This window comes from Anolis carolinensis, chromosome 1 (genome assembly GCF_035594765.1).
Source record: "Anolis carolinensis isolate JA03-04 chromosome 1, rAnoCar3.1.pri, whole genome shotgun sequence".
NCBI classification, from domain to species: domain Eukaryota; kingdom Metazoa; phylum Chordata; class Lepidosauria; order Squamata; family Dactyloidae; genus Anolis; species Anolis carolinensis.
In genome coordinates, this window is record NC_085841.1 from 288269797 (window position 1) to 288285660 (window position 15864).

A 15864-nucleotide genomic window follows, 5' to 3' on the forward strand; every position below is an offset into this window, starting at 1 on the left:
GAAGTCTATAGTATACCATGCAGCTGTGGACAAGTCTACATACATAGGGACTACAAACGCATTTGCCCAGACACGAATCAAAGAACATGAAAGGCACTGCAGACTAACGCAACCAGAGAGGTCAGCCATAGCAGAGCACTTAAGGAACCAACCTGGACACAGAATATTATTTGAGAACACAGAAAAGCTGGACCATTCCAACAACCACCAGGTCAGACTACACAGAGAAGCCATTGAAATCCACAAGGATGTGGACAATTTTGACAGAAAGGAGGAAACCATGAAAATGAACAAAATCTGGCTACCAGTATTTTTAAAAACCTCTGCAATCACGACAATAAATACAGAACAACAGTCAAAAAAGGGAATTCCTGACAGGAAACAATCAGGGCCAGGTAACACCTCCCAACAAGATTCCCCCAGGCAGGAATCAGCCAACCCTTGAAGCTGAAAGGCTATTCAATGCTAATCAAGGTGGCCAATTGCAACATTCACACCTGCCTCCAACAGACAAGAGTTTTTCCTCCCACCCTGGACATTCCACAGATATATAAACCCCACTTGCCTAGTTTCCAACAGACCTCACAACCTCTGAGGATGCCTGCCATAGATATGGGTAAAACGACAGGAGAGAATGCTTCTGGAACATGACCATACAGCCCAGAAAACTCACAGCAACCCAGCCTGGAAATCCTTCTATCGACACTGATCACTTAGGTCCCATACTACACTGACCCTTTAATGCAGTTTCAAACTGGTACTGAATAAAGGATTTTTACTGTGCAGATGATTACATAGGAAATCCTGGTTATAGTTTGAGGCCCAGATAATGCTTGATTACACAAACCACAGACACCAAGGCCTATTAAGGAGGACTTTCTTCCCAATAGTTTCCTGGGAGTTTCTTGACTAGCCTCCTGTCTTCTACCTTTTCAGGCTAGTTTCAAACTGCATTAAACGGTCAGTGTAGTTGGGGCCTGAGGTCTGAACTTGGTGGGCTGCAAAGAGCTATTCTGCAGTGCCTTTCCTGTTCCTTGATTCGTGTTTGGGCAGTGCTGCGTTTGTAGTCCCTATGTAGACATGTCCACAGCTGCATGGTATACGGTAGACTCCTGCAGAGGTGAGAGGATCCCTCTTGTCCTTCGCTGACTTGTTGGACTTTCTTAGTGGCTCTGTAGAGAGGATGTGCTTGTCTAGTGAACGCCTTCCAAGCCCAACGCAGGACAGTGTTGTCCCTCCCCCCCCCACACACACACACACTAATTCCTAGCTAATTCCCTTCGCCTTCTCTCTAACCACTTTTTGATTTGAATCAAGAGCGAACAGACCCCCTTTTCTCCGCTAATGTGATCTAAATAGCAGATGCATCGCCTCTTTCTATGCTTCCCTCCCCCCCCCCCCCCCAAGCTGTGATCTCAATGGTTAAAGCATCGACACGGAGATCATGAGCGCCCACAGACACGCAGGCCAACGCCTTCCGCACCCGTCCCCCGAAAAACACCCTCGAAAGAAAGAAAGAAAGCTGGTTAATAAGATTGGGGGGGGGGGGGGGGGTTGGGGTAGAAAAGGGAATAAGCTTTGTGTTTCCACGTTTAAGAAAGGGAAGAAAGAAAGAACAAGGAAGAAAAGAGGGGGAGGTTGAAACAGCTGAAGGTGACAGTCAGTTCATGCTTAATAGGATCAGGGCGGCCGGGCTGGGGCTGCACGCTTCTGGTGGCGAAAGGTTCAGCGCCCCATCCCTGAATAGGGGGCTCCGGGAAAACATACGGCGTTTTTAACACATCTGTTAGATATTCGCCACAGAGAGGGTTTTGTTTATGTAAAAAAGAGCCTCTGCAAGGACTTCTTCGCGGTTTTTAACCAGCCGTCGCCTCCTTTTCGACCCCTCCTCCGTTCTGGCTCAATGCAAATGGCTCGCTTTTGGTTTGGAAGCGAGGGGGCGCCTTGTGGGCCCGGGTTTGGGGCTTTTAACGTCTGGGGAAGAGCGGCAGAGAGCGGTGGTTAGTGGCCGCAGGTCTGAGGAAAGGCCCTTCTAAGGCCCAGAATGGAAAGGCTGAGGAGTTGCTCTTGAAAGGAAGAGAAAGAGAGGTCCACAGGCACGAGTGAACCGGCCTCAATGCGCTCTCTGCTCCGTGGCCTCACTTGTCGCCCCACAAAGAGGAATCTGAACGACCCATCTTGAAGGGCAGTTCGTTGCCCTTAACCTGATTGAGTCCTGCAAAATGGAAACCTATGGTGTGTAGCGAACACTGTAGAATTAATGCCATTTCATCCTATGTTAACTGCCACGACTCAAAGATGTAGAATCATAGGATTCGTGGTTTGGTGAGGCACCAGTACTCTTTGGCAGAGGAGGCTAAAGACCTTGTAAAACCACAGCCCCCACGATTTCACAGCATTGAGCCAGGGCAGTTAAAGGGGTGTCAAGCCGCATTAAATCTACAACGTGCAGGCCCCCGGGGCTCTCCCTTTAAATCCTGAGATACCTGATGAGATACTTCACATTGTGTTGTCGAAGGCTTTCATGGCCAGAATCACTGGGTTGCTGTGAGTTCTCCGGGCTGTATGGCCATGTTCCAGAAGCATTTTTCCTGACGTTTCCTGCGCATCTATGGCAGGCACCCTGAGAAGTTGTGAGGTCTGTTGGAAACTAGGCAATCTGTGGAAGGTCCGGGGTGGGAGAAAGAACTCTTGTCTGTTGGAGGCAAGTGTGAATGTTGCAATTGGCCACCTTGATTGCCACTTAAGAGATACTTCACATTCTCTGCTAGAAAGATTTCTAAGCAGTGCACCTCGGCCAACTGTACAGCCCAGAAACCTGTGGATAGGGGCCGAGGCAATTTGAGGGTGTCGTGCATCTGCATAGAGTAGCTATTCTTGCCGAAGAATGGCGACTTTATAAGGGATCACCTTCAGTAACATTTCAATACACGAATTCTACTGAAACAACACACGCTGAGTGTAAATCAGCTCTGCCTGGGACCCTGTCAAAAGGTCCGTTGGGAGGAAGGCTGTTAGAAAACTACCTGCCTTCATTCGTGAGTTCTGGTTGACACTGATTTTTTCGGAATCTGTTGACTAGGGTTTTTTTGAAAAGGAGTTTGTTTTTTTTCTTCGGTGCGTTCAATGTTTCGATGGTTTTGGTATTTAGGAGTTTCCCAAAGCGAGGTGTAAATCTCTGCACTTAGGATCGCTCTTACACAGAGATCCTGCGGCTGTTCTGGACCAATTTCACCCCCATTGGGCTAGGATCAGGATGTCGGGCGGGAGGGGGGCACCCACTGAAGACTGTTTCCTCGCCCCTTCCACCAACACACACCGGATAGGCCTTCGCTGTAGCATCCGAAGCAAAAGCTCATCCTCAGTCCAGAATCACTTTGACCCCAGGAAAAGGTAAAGGTAAAGGTTTCCCCTGACGTTAAGTCCAGTCATGTTTGACTCTGGGGATTCATCTCCATTTCATGACTGCATGGAACGCCGTTACCTTCCCGCCGGAGCGGTACCTATTGATCTACTCACATTTGCATGTTTTCGAACTGCTAGGTTGGCAGAAGCTGGAGCTAACAGTGGGCGCTCACTGCGCTCCCTGAGTTTGAACCTGGGACTTTTCGGTCTGCAAGTTCAGCAGCTCAGCGCTTTAACACACTGAGCCATCGGAGGCTCCGCGACCCCGGGAAAAGCCTCCCCTGAAGTCAGGCCGAAAAGAGGGGAGGGGAGAGGGTAGACCCTATCTGAACCCCTTTGTCGCCCGTCCCAGAGATGCCCCCTTCCTCCATTTGTATATGCCAGTCTCCCACAAGCTACGGGGTCAGTTCATAGATGAATATTTATTGATTCATTTCCTTCCAAACAGCGGGGACGATGAAAAAACGAGCGAGAAAGTCAATGAAAAGAGAAGAAAGAAACTTATTACTACTTTTCGCTTTTGGGGAGGCGCGATGTCAGTGGGGATGCTTTTCATCAAAATAGAATAAAATGGGCATTTAATGAGGCCGGGAGTGTGTGTGGTGTGTGTTTATGTGTGAGCCCTCCTTGAAGAGAACCGACGTGCAAAAGGCTGCCCTCCCCTTTCCGCCTTGGGAGGGGCGGCGCTGTGATTCTGGCCGGGGGCGCTCTCTCCTCCAATCACAGCTCGCGGCGGCGCCCCCGGACCAATGAGGGCGCCCGGGGCTCCCGAGGCCTGACCCCCTGAGCCGGGCGCCCCATTGTTGGAGCTGTCACTAGGGAGGACTATAAGACCCATCGCGCCCGGAGCCGGGCCCGAAAGGACGCTCTCTGTGGCTCTCGCTCTAGAGCTCTCTCTCTGTGTGTGTCTCTCTCTCTTTCAAGGCTTTCTAGGAAAGGAAGGGCAGGGGAGGCAGTCCCATCGCAATCCCCTCTCGGGTTTATACTGGGAGGAGGAAGTCCAACCCAATCTTACCTTCCAAAGCTCAGGAAGGTGGGCTTTCTTTCCCTCTCTCTTTCCCCCTCTTGGACCCCACTGTGACACCTGCTTCCTCCTCTCTTCTTGCCCTCTCTCTCGCCCTTTCCCCTTTCCTCTCCCATCACACTTGCCCCCCTTCCTTCCTTCCTTCCTTCCTTCCTTCCTTCCTTCCTTCCTTCCTTCCTTCCTTCCTTCCTTCCTTCCTTCCTTCCTTCTCTCTCCCTCTGCCCCTTCCTTAACCCCTCCGATGCCATGATGTTCCCCAGCCTGATCGCCCCTCCGGCGGTGTATCCCAGCCTGCTCCGCCCCACGCCCGCCCTCACCTTGCCCGCCTTCCCCAGCCACACCAGCTTCCTGGTGGAAGACCTGATCCGGATCAGCAGCAGCAGCAGCAGGCCGTCTCCTTCGCCTTTCCTGCCCCGAAGTAGCGCTCAGCCGCCGCCCAGCATCCCTTCTCCCCCTCCTCCTCCTCTTTCGGGGGTCGCCAGGACAGACCCCACGGCAACTTCTTCTTCCTCCTCTTCTTCTCCCACTTCTTCCTCATCCTCCTCCTCCGACGTGGGCTCTTCCCACACCGCCAGAAGGCCCGGCTCCTCCTCGCCGGGACCCGAAGCCACTTTCCTGAAGTTCGGGGTCAACGCCATCCTCGCCTCCACGCCCCGGACGGGTAAGAGCCGCCTCAGCGACACCAGACACGGGCAGGGCAAACCTCAGCCCTTCAGGTGTTTTGGACTTCAACTCCCACAATTCCTGGCCTCAGGCCCCTTCCTTTTCCCCCTCAGCCGCTAGCGGCTGAGGGGGAAAAGGAAAGGGCCTGAGGCCAGGAATTGTGGGAGTTGAAGTCCAAAACACCAGGAGGGCCGAAGTTTGCCTAAGCCTGGGTTAACCCATTGCGGCAGCAGTATAAAGATCCAATGGTTGGACTTTTGGTTGGCAGGGCTTGATCTGGACTTGATCTGGATGCGACTGGAACGCTTTCTGCCAAAGACCTTTCTGCGGAGAGAGTCTTTGGAATTGGCGTGGAGGCGGAGGGACCCTTTCTAACGCGCTTTTTTCCTCTCTCTCTCCGCCAGACTCTTCCCACGCGCTGATCCAGAGCGTCCCTCCGAAGGCCTTCTCCTTCCCCTACTTCGAAGGCTCTTTTCAACCTTTCATCCGGTCGTCTTATTTCCCAGGTAGGTCCAGGGGACAACTGTGGACACGCGGGTTCAAATCCCCACTCCGCCATGGAAACTCACTGGAGTTGCCTCTACTGGACACAGATGTGTTGTCGGAGGCTTTCATGGCCGGAATCACTGGGTTGCTGTGAGTTTTCCGGGCTGTATGGTCATGCTCCAAAAGCATTCTCTCCTGACGTTTTGCCCTCATCTGTGGCAGGTATCCCAGGAGGATGTGAGGTCTGTTGGAAACTAGGCAAGTGGGGTTTATATATCTGTGGAATGTTCAGCGTGGGAGAAAGAAATCTTGTCTGCCTGAGGCAAGTGTGAATGTTGCAAATGGCCAGCTTGATTAGCATTGAATAGCCCGGCAGCTTCAAAGCTTGGCTGTTTCCTGCCTGAGGGAATCCTTTGTTGGGAGGTGTTAACTGAGTTAAGAACACTCAGAAAACAGGGGAATTCCAGACAAGAAACAATCAGGGCCAGTTAACACCTCCCAACAAAGGACTCCTCCAGGCAGGAAGCAGCCAGGCTTTGAAGCTGCAATGCTTTTCAATGCTAACCAAGGTAATTAATTGTCTCAAACAGACAAGAGTTCTTTCTCCCAACCTGGACTTTCCACAGATATATAAACTCCACTTGCCCAGTTTCCAATAGACCTCACAACCTCTGAGGATGCCTGCCATAGATGTAGGCAAAGTGTAAGGAGAGAATGCTTCTGGAACATAGCCATACAGCCCGGAAAACTCACAGCAACTCAATACAGTTTGTTGTTTATTCGTTCAGTTGCTTCCGATTCATCCTGGCCTCATGGACCAGCCCACGTCAGAGCTCCCTGCCGGCTGTCGCCACACCCAGCTCCTTCAATGCAGTGTGACACCACTTAAATTGCCATGGCTCAATGCCATGGAAATTCAAGGAATTCTGGGAGTTGTGGTTTGGTGTAGAAAAAACAGGGCTCTTGCAGAAAAGGCCGAAGACCTTGTAAAACTACAACTCCCGTGGTTCCACCACATTAAGCCATGGCAATTACGGTGGTGTCAACTACATTACTTCTATAGTAGGGATGTTCCCTCGGTAACCTTAGCCGAGTCACCCTCTCTTGGCCTCCGAGGAAGGCTCCGGCAAACCCCGTTCAGAGCAAAGCTTGCAATGAAAACCTGGTGAGAGACGCCCAAGGATTGGGGAGGGGCAGCCCTTGCTCTCCCTCAACACCCGCTTCCCTTTGAAAGCGTGGAAAATGGAATGGAGGGGATCGGGGGTGACGTGGGAGGGAGGGACGTAGAGCGACATCCAAGAATCAGTCGCGCCAATTTGATGGCCGATTTAGCACCATGGCTGGGGCTGGCCCTTTCCCTCCACCTCTACACCCACTTCCCGCGTCTCCCTTGGCTTTCCGGGGGGACACATTGGCTGGGATTGTCCTGGTCCGAAAGGGAACCACCCCAACTGCGGCTTATTTGGAGCCTAACAGCTCAGATTCCCCAGCATTTTCCTCCTCCTCGCCCTCCTCTTCCTCCTCGTTGCTCCTGGGCGGCAGCCAATGTTTCAGCACCATGACCAATCTGGCCAGCTCCCTCCCTGCCTGCCTCCGGCCTCTTCCTCGCCGCTGACAGACACTTACCAGCCACGGGCTAATTTCCCATGAAGGGTCATTCGCTCTGCCCGCATTTGCACAAGACCCCATGCGGCGCGGCCTTGTCTGGCGGCTCCCGTGTGGCCGGAGCCCGGCCTCGCTGCCCTGCCTTGCCCTGCCCTCCCAAAATCCTTCCCTTTCCCGAAGGGATGGTGTTGGGGAATCTGAGCGGTTGGGCTCGAAATAACCCTCAATTGGGGCGTTTCCACCAAAATATAGCAGAGTATTAGGAGTAAACCCTTTAACCAGCAGAAACGTAGGTATGGTGAGCTGAGATAAGCTTCTAGTCCTTAGGATGGTTCAGGGTTGCAGAGTCAGAACTAGAGTTCAAAAATATTTATTGAAGTAAAATAAAAACATTCTTGATAGAAAAGGTCTTGGAGCTAACTAGCTTACTAAATCCCATCTTCTAAAGAGGTAAAAGGGTAAAAAGTCTATGCAGCTACATTTTGCCTAGAGCAGTGGTTCTCAACCTGTGGGTCCCCAGATGTTTTAACCTTCAACTCCCAGAAATCCTAACAGCTGGTAAACTGGCTGGGATTTCTGGGAGTTGTAGTCCAAAACACCTGGGGACGCACAGGTTGAGAACCACTGACCTAGAGAGAGGCAAAATCTCTCTCACAGGTAGAAAAAAACGTGGAAGACTGAAACATTGAGAAGGCAATAAAACTTTAAAAGGAAGTTCCCTTACAGAATTCCATTGCTACATCATCAAAGTGGGGGAAGGAGACAGTGGCTAGCAGGAAGAGTGAAGATAAAGCCCTTTTGGGAAACATGCATAGAAAAGTGAGGGAAGGAATCTCTCAGCTTAGCCCTATCTCTAGCCTAGCTACTCATTGAGGACTAGAAACTTGATGACACAAGAGACTTGTGCAGTTCAGGGATGAAACCCAACAAATGGTCTCCGGCCCTCTGCTTTCACTGGGGATAGGGGCACAGGACCTCCATGAAATGGAAAAACAAAACATGAATCACAAAATAGCTATTTTAAGACATAGGAGAACACCTTTTACGGTCTTTTAGGTCTTCCGAAGAACTCTAGGGTCAACTTCCACTGGAAACTGAACAAAGAATTGCACTGAAGGACTTCGAGACTTCTAAAGAGGTGGTCTGTCTAGAAATCTCTAGGCCAGGCACCCTCAAATTTTAGTCTTCCAGCTGTTTGGGCCTCCAACTCCCAGAAGCCCATAGCCAGCTTGGTCAATTATCAGGAATTTTGGGAGTTGGGGGCCCAAACAGCTGAATGGCAGCAATACCTGCTCTGGGTCCTCTGTGTCCATGATTGCAGGAAGTTGACCATAGTGCAACACTAGAGGACCTAGAGATTCCTAGAGAGAATATATTCAAACAAATCCAGAAACATGAAAAAACAAAGATTGTAGAGAGACAACTATATTCTATCAGAAAGGACATAGAAGCCAGTGGGTGGATGGTGGGGCTGTGGCAATGCAGACTTGGGGTACCCACCTTTATGCAGTCATATCCTGTCAACTCAGCTGCCAACTGTTCTTCTACACCAGTACATCATGTTCCAACACAGTGGCTACCTTGTTGAAGCATTAAAAGTATGAAAGTTTTTGTGGACTTACTTCATCCTATGTAAGATGGACCTCAAAGATGCACCCGAATGAATAGACTAAATCAAATATATGATTCTATGATTAAGAAGTACAGGGTGTTTGAAAAAGAACTCCCTATTCACCATTTAAATTAAATGGTGAATAGGGAGTTCTTTTTCAAACACCCTGTAATATATAATACATGACATCTAGGAATTGCTATGCTGTAAGGTTCTTTCAGCTAAACAGTTGTAGATGAGTACAATAAGTGTTTTTAGTGTACTAGCATTCAAAGAGATAGCCATGCTAATTTGTTTTTGCATGTACTGTACTTTTTTAAAATCCAGGTGTACCTCTAAGGTTCATCTTGCATCAGATGAAGTGAATTGAGCTAGCAAAAGTTTATGCTAGAAATTCTTTCCAAAGTTGTCTCAAAGGTGTCACTGGACCCTTTAGGTCTTTTAAAAAGCAACCATTTAACCCTTCCCTTCAAATTTCCTAAAGAAAAAAGGCAAATCAAATAGATATTGCTTCTTATTGAGATTATATTTGTAATCATCTTTTCTAACTGAATGTACAAAACCAGCGTGAATTTGCAGCTTTGCCAATGGTGTGCAAACAAGAGAGCCTGAAAGAGAGTTAGTTATAAGATAGCTTTCCTACCCTCCACAATCCTTTGTTGTAATCCCTCATTGTTGTTAAATAAATCTTAAAACTGCTAGGAAAAATATATCTAATGACTAGTCAGGAAGGGCTCATCAAATTAATGTCATCTCTTAATTTTAATGTCAAGAGAAGTTATGGTTTTGTGAGGAACAACTTTTCAAAAATATTGTTCCACCAAGAAGCTGTTCATATATTTTCTTCCAAAAGCCAAGAGCCCCTCCATTCATTCTCTTGATAATGGAATTTGCTTCCTTTCTCCTGCATTTGAATGGGGCAACAAAAACAACTTGAGCCTTATATATAGCTTTTCATGTCCATTTAATGAAAATGATTTGGGGAAAGAGAAGGCTGTGTCATCAGTATTCTCCCCAAGGAGCTTGGCATGCAGTTGTGTTTAGTTTGAAAGTGTAAATCTCTTTGTCCCAATAATATATGGCTTTAGCTGCTTGTCCTCAGTCTTTTTCTGTTAGTTCATTACTACACAATTACCATTCACGCTTCATTAGAATCTCTGTTTCTCTTTGGGAGTTTTTCTTTCCGCTTAAAGGGGAAACTCTGCCCTTTTTATCATTCCAGTCCCATTGGGAACCAGTCAATGTGCTAATTAGCTGTTACTTTTCATGTCTTCAGAGTGAATTCTTCAAGTTTTGTAAGGAAGAAGGGGAGAGGGAAAGAAAGATTCATATAAAAAAGATGAATACTGATTGATCAAAACCTGTATCTATAAAGGCCTTTTTCTCCCCTTCCAGACAGAAAAGTCCTTTGTTTATAATCTAGCATATAATAAAGTTCCTTGCATGAAAAAGCAGTGTTCTGAAAAATTAAACACTTGTAAAAAAGAGAGCTTCCTTTAAAAAGAATCCTATTTTCCTGGCTTTTTTTTTCAAGCTCTGCATCTCTGCATCTGGTGACAAAAACAGCCAGCTATGGTTAAATTCACTCAATGAACATAATCTGGTTATAATTTTTTTTTAAAAATGGTTAAGTTAAGCATAAACTTCCTTTCATGAAATTCAGAGTTTATTTAGGTGCCAGTCTGCCTGAGTCAGATAAAGGTAGAGAAAGGAAAAGATGAGAGAGAAAAGAAAAGAGAGAAAGAGAATTGGAACTAAAGATAGCCAACCAGACAAGCAAATCAAAGGGAGATTCGCCATCAACCTCAAAAGGAATGAATCGAATCAGTATGAATTGTGTTGGTAATCCCAATTAGAGTGGATTTACTGAATCAAGGGTTGCATTGTAAATTGATATGGATTAAATTGCAGTGATTCAGTAGGTCTACTGTAGAGATTTGGGACTAACAGTAAGATTTAGGCCTCAGTCTTTTAGAAGAGAACAGTTCTTGTCTCCAGCGCTTTGCTTTTCTCTCTCCTGTTTTTAGCTGATTCAGTCTAATGTGCCTATTCTTTTCCCCCCCTCACAGCCTCTTCTGTGGTGCCTATCCCTGGCACCTTCTCTTGGCCTTTGGCTGCTCGAGGGAAACCACGCAGGGGCATGCTTCGCAGGGCCGTTTTCTCAGATGTGCAGCGCAAGGCTCTGGAGAAAATGTTTCAGAAGCAGAAATATATCAGCAAGCCAGACAGAAAGAAATTGGCAGCCAAGCTGGGCCTAAAAGACTCCCAGGTAACCAGTCACTCTTTGGGCCAAGCATGGGGAATTTGCGGTGGAATGGGAGAACAAATGGGTAGTTAACCTTGACTTCCTAAATGCAACAAAGACTGTTTGTAAGGTGGACAATTTGGGCAAAGGAGGCATTCCTAATTTACAGCCTTAACCACAACCCAGTTAAGTCAGAATATGAAGATTTAAGGCAATGTAGTTCCTTTTGCAATGGCCAATGCAACTGGCATCCAAATTCTTACACTATTTAGAACAAAAGCTCCATTTATTTTAGTGGAATATGTTTCCAAGTTTTTTAAAAAGTTATCTTCAGCACTTTCAGTCTCCTATAAATCACACTGAATTTAACTAAATCTTCCAAGGGAATGCTTTCAGGATACAATGTTTGTACTCAGGATTGAAGTCTTGTGCTCCATTCTACCCACATTAAGTAAATGCCAAACACTGCTAAATCCTACAAGTATTTATTAATAAGGTCTCTTTGTTTTGAGGCTGAAATTTTTACCTTTAATGCAAGGGATTAAGAGACATTTCATAGCAACTGTTTTTGTGGAACATTGTTTTTGTCAATGATCAGAGCATTCCTACAGAGCTTTTTGTTGCTCCATTGCAAACCCTCAAAAATGTTGCTATCTGGTGGAAACTTGATGGTTGCTGCATGGTAAACATCTAAACTAGTTCAGGTAACAGCTCTGGCAACTGCAGAAGCCATTAGCTAGCTCAGAGCAACACTGGAATCTGTATTGAGGCCCTGATTTAGGTCATGGCATGGAAGTGCCTTCCTGTACATTGGGGCCAAAATCTGATCACTAGGCCCAATTTAGATTAGGCACACCTAGTCCTGAATCCTATGATCTATGTAGGTAAATCTCATTGATATAATGGATTTACACGAGTTCAATTTAATAATAGATTTCAGGATTGAAATAATGGGGTTTATAAACATTAACCTGATTACCTTTTAGGGTTGCCAGGTTGTATATGGAATAAGGCTCCTGTAAGTTTAATCCTGAAGAGTTCCTAAAACATGAAAAGCTAGAGTAAAACATGGCAATGCTGGACAAAGGCACCAGCCCTCCCTTACCTTACAGATTCTGGCTTTTCAGCCACAGCTGACCCCTCCCAATTGCACTTGCATTCCCAGTGAAGAGAAGAGGAGGGGCCACCCTTCTAAAATATCTTCAGGATTAATGTTACAGGAGTTCTTCTAGTATCCAGACTAGCAACTCAACTACCATTCAGCAGTTCAATCAGTAGAATTCGTGTACCTGGATTTAGCAGAGGGATTTTGACTGGAGACTTTTCACTCTCTCACACAAGAAAATAACGTCCCTGTCACACACACAATGCATGTAGGAGCAAATTTGAATATGGATATAAGGGGCCACTTTTAGACTGGAACTTGCAGTTGAGGCCACATAGCTTTGATCTGTGTGGCCACACGTTTTAATCCTACCATCTAGGAGCTGCTCAGTGTAGCAGTCAGCTCTTTTATTGTGCTTTGATTTTAATCAGATACAAGCATGAGTCACTTTCAATTGGGGCTGTAAAGTATTTTGGTGGAATATGTTATCCCAAGAGAAATGCTGTTTAAAAGTTTTTTTAAAGGTTTCTAAACCATTTATACTTTTTCTCACATGCTTGGAGCCATGCTGATGGGGGCAGGGATGGGTCCTGTAGGTTGTAATCCAAAATTGACTTTTCTAAACTCTGAATATTGGTACTGAACTACCCTCTTAATGTATTTTTGAAAATTCTAGGTAAAGATCTGGTTTCAGAACAGAAGGATGAAGTGGAGAAATTCGAAAGAGCGAGAACTCCTCTCATCTGGAGGCTGCCGGGAGCAAACATTACCCACAAAGTTCAATCCCCACCCAGACCTCAGTGATGTTGGGAAGAAAGGTTCTGGGGAGGAAGAGGAAGATTCTTCCTTACTATCCTGCTCAGCCAGTCCCAGGAACTCCTTGAATTATCATCAGGGCACAGACCTCCCACACTTGAGAGACAGGCTGGACCCCCGGATGCTCCCTTCTCCCACCCATTCCAGCAGCCCCAGCAAACCTTCAGACTTCTCGGACTCAGAGGAAGAGGAGGAGGAGAGGGAGGAGGAGGAAGAGGAGGAGATCACGGTCTCATAGAGAACCTTTCTCCTGGCAATTATAAAAAGGGGACATTGCAAAGATCTACATCTAATTGAAGAGATGGTGTCCTTCCATATCCACATGACTTGCATAGAAAATGTGCGGATCATCCTTTCATCCACAAGATTTTGATGACCACAGATCTACCCTGGTTAGAAAGCCTGGCTTTATAGTGCTCCTTTTGCTGAGCAGCCAGATTGCCTTGCACTTTTCAGATAGAAGTTACAGATTAAACAAGTAATAAACAAGTACAAGTTGAGTATCCCTTATCCAAAATGCTTGGGACCAGAAGTGTCCTGTGGCTCAGATTTTTAATTTGTTTGTTTTTTCAGTACTTAAATGTGATATATAATGAGATATCTTGGAGATGGGACCCAAGTCTAAACATGAAATTCATTTCATATACACCTTATTCACATAGTCGGAAGGTAATTTTATTCACAATATTTTAATAATTTTGTGCATGAAACAGAGTTTGCATACACTGAATCATCTGAAAGCTAATGTGTCACTATCTTAGACAGCTTGTGGACAATTTTGAATCTTGGAGTATTTCAAATTTAGGAATTCCAGCAAAGGGATACTTGACTTTTACTGAGACAACATTGCTTTAATGATAGAGTAATTATAGTCTGCTTCAGCTCTACATAACTCTAAAAGTATTATTTTCTGTGAAACACTTGGGTAATCTACCTTATGTTTCCCTGAGTGAGATGCTACAACTATTACACTCATGAAAGCTTCCTAGTTACAAATGAACCACACCAAGTCTGAAATGCTACCAGTAATATTCCCAGCATATTGCTAAGAATATTCTTACAAATGTGAGCTATATCACTTGGGTCTGGGACCCTAGTCTTTCATAACTGCCAAGAGAAACAATACTTTATAGCTTAGCTTTAGGTCTGTAATTTTTAAATGAATTTCATAAGCTTCATGTGCTTTCTAGCCATTACTATATTTTCCCCCAGTTTTTTGGCCATTTTGGGTTTGCAGAGGGTGTAAATGTGGACACATGGGAAATTGAGCCACCTCTTTGATTTTGACTAAACCTTGCTGTCTTTGCACAGCTTTTAATGAACTGTAAATTGTACATTTACACTGTAAGGCTATTTTATACCACGACTATTGTAAGTCTCCAGGTGGACAGACTTTTCTACATTTTGTTGGGATTTTGAGTGCATATATATGTGTGCTTTTTATTGTCTTTTTTAAACTTAAAAAGAAGCTTAGTTTTTAACTGTGTAATTTATAAAACATGGTCTATTTTATATTCTTACTGTGTACAGATTTTAAATATGTATATATATGAATGAAGCAAATGAAGCAAATGCCAAATTAAAGAAAAGGCTGTGAGGATAATAATGTTTGTTGGTCTGGCATGATTTTTATGCATTCACATCTGTGCATTAATTGTAGAAGTCTGCTTAATGTCAACATTATACATGAAGGTGATTTGGAAGGTGACTCCAGGTATATTCAGTAGTAATAAATTCCACTTTAATCTCCTGCATTTAAACATTTCAGGTAATTTAATACATACCTATGCATATGATGCTCCAGTTACTATGACTTGCATCTTCACACCACTGGATCTTTCAGAGCTTTATAAAGTTTGAAAACTAGACTCAACTAGCCAGTGTCTTTGCCAAGCCCATTTGCTTTTAGTAACATTTAGGATGTTAAATGCCTGGCTGCTATTCTAGTTCAGCTACTTCCTTATGTCACTGCCTTACTGTATAGCTATTAGCTAAGCAACATATTCCGGCCTAACCCCTCAAATCTGGATTTACCGGGCAGCAGTTTCTGTGAATGACAGGTCTGTTTGGGGCACAACACACTGATGTTTCCAATCCTCCCCCACAAGCAAGTGACAATCAGAAGCAGGATGTACAAAACAATTCCCCCTCATTCCTGGATTCACTGATGGGAGAAGTGAAAACATTAATCTGTTGTATCTCAATTGATGGTACACTATATTCTTGTCACTCACAACAGCTGCTGCCCAGTAAATGACGGTTGGAGACTTTTACCGTCCCTCTGTATTTCCTACACTATTGAATAAGTAGGGATGTATAACTAAGAGTTACATATTTGTGACAAGCTAGTTATATATTCATTCCTGTGATTGTGAATTCCAGCCCTTATGTTCAACTTACAGACCCAATTCGATCACCAATAAAGTTGTTGCAGAACTCTGATCTTGTTTATAGAAATATTAGGGTTTGAGAATGTTTACAGGTAAGAATATGATTATTTTAAGAATACACTATTCTGCACAATAGAATGACACTTACTCTCAAACAAATAAAAGGAAAAAAGAGAAAGGAGAAAGTCGGGGGGGGGGGGGTCTGGCAATGATTTTAAGATTAACAAATGTCAGCATAAAATATGTTGAAACCTGATCCTAATTAAATATGTGTAGCAGCAGTAGGGCTGTAGACCCACACTTCATTTCAGACCTCTAGTCATACCTGAGCTTAAAATTGTCATAGTGTGTTCAGAATACCTCTTAAAATCTGATGTTTTTATCATTATTGTTCTAACGTATCAGGAATACAGCTGCAATTATAAATTGGGCTAAATGTGAATCCTGTACTTTACAATAGAGTATATAGGATTATCTAATGCTGTTACCTTCTCTGTAAGCCACGCTATGAAA

The 15864-nt window shown here is 45.2% G+C and overlaps 1 protein-coding gene across 1 annotated transcript; it reads left to right on the plus strand.

Moving 5' to 3' along the window:
- Positions 1 to 4244: 4244 nt before the first annotated feature.
- dbx1 (developing brain homeobox 1) lies at positions 4245 to 14567 on the plus strand. Its single transcript, XM_062967800.1, has 4 exons — positions 4245 to 5090; positions 5497 to 5598; positions 10865 to 11064; positions 12822 to 14567. The coding sequence occupies exons 1-4, from the start codon at positions 4676 to 4678 to the stop codon at positions 13197 to 13199; spliced, it is 1095 nt and encodes a 364-aa protein (XP_062823870.1). The 5' UTR covers positions 4245 to 4675; the 3' UTR covers positions 13200 to 14567.
- The last annotated feature ends 1297 nt before the right edge of the window (positions 14568 to 15864 follow it).

Excerpts from the sequence above, each read along its gene's own strand:
- dbx1 (XM_062967800.1), top strand. The coding sequence starts at position 4,676 with ATGATGTTCCCCAGCCTGATCGCCCCTCCGGCGGTGTATCCCAGCCTG. Across the intron at positions 5,091-5,496 it reads CGCCTCCACGCCCCGGACGG|ACTCTTCCCACGCGCTGATC; the intron begins GTAAGAGCCGCC and ends TCTCTCCGCCAG. Across the intron at positions 11,065-12,821 it reads TGGGCCTAAAAGACTCCCAG|GTAAAGATCTGGTTTCAGAA; the intron begins GTAACCAGTCAC and ends TGAAAATTCTAG.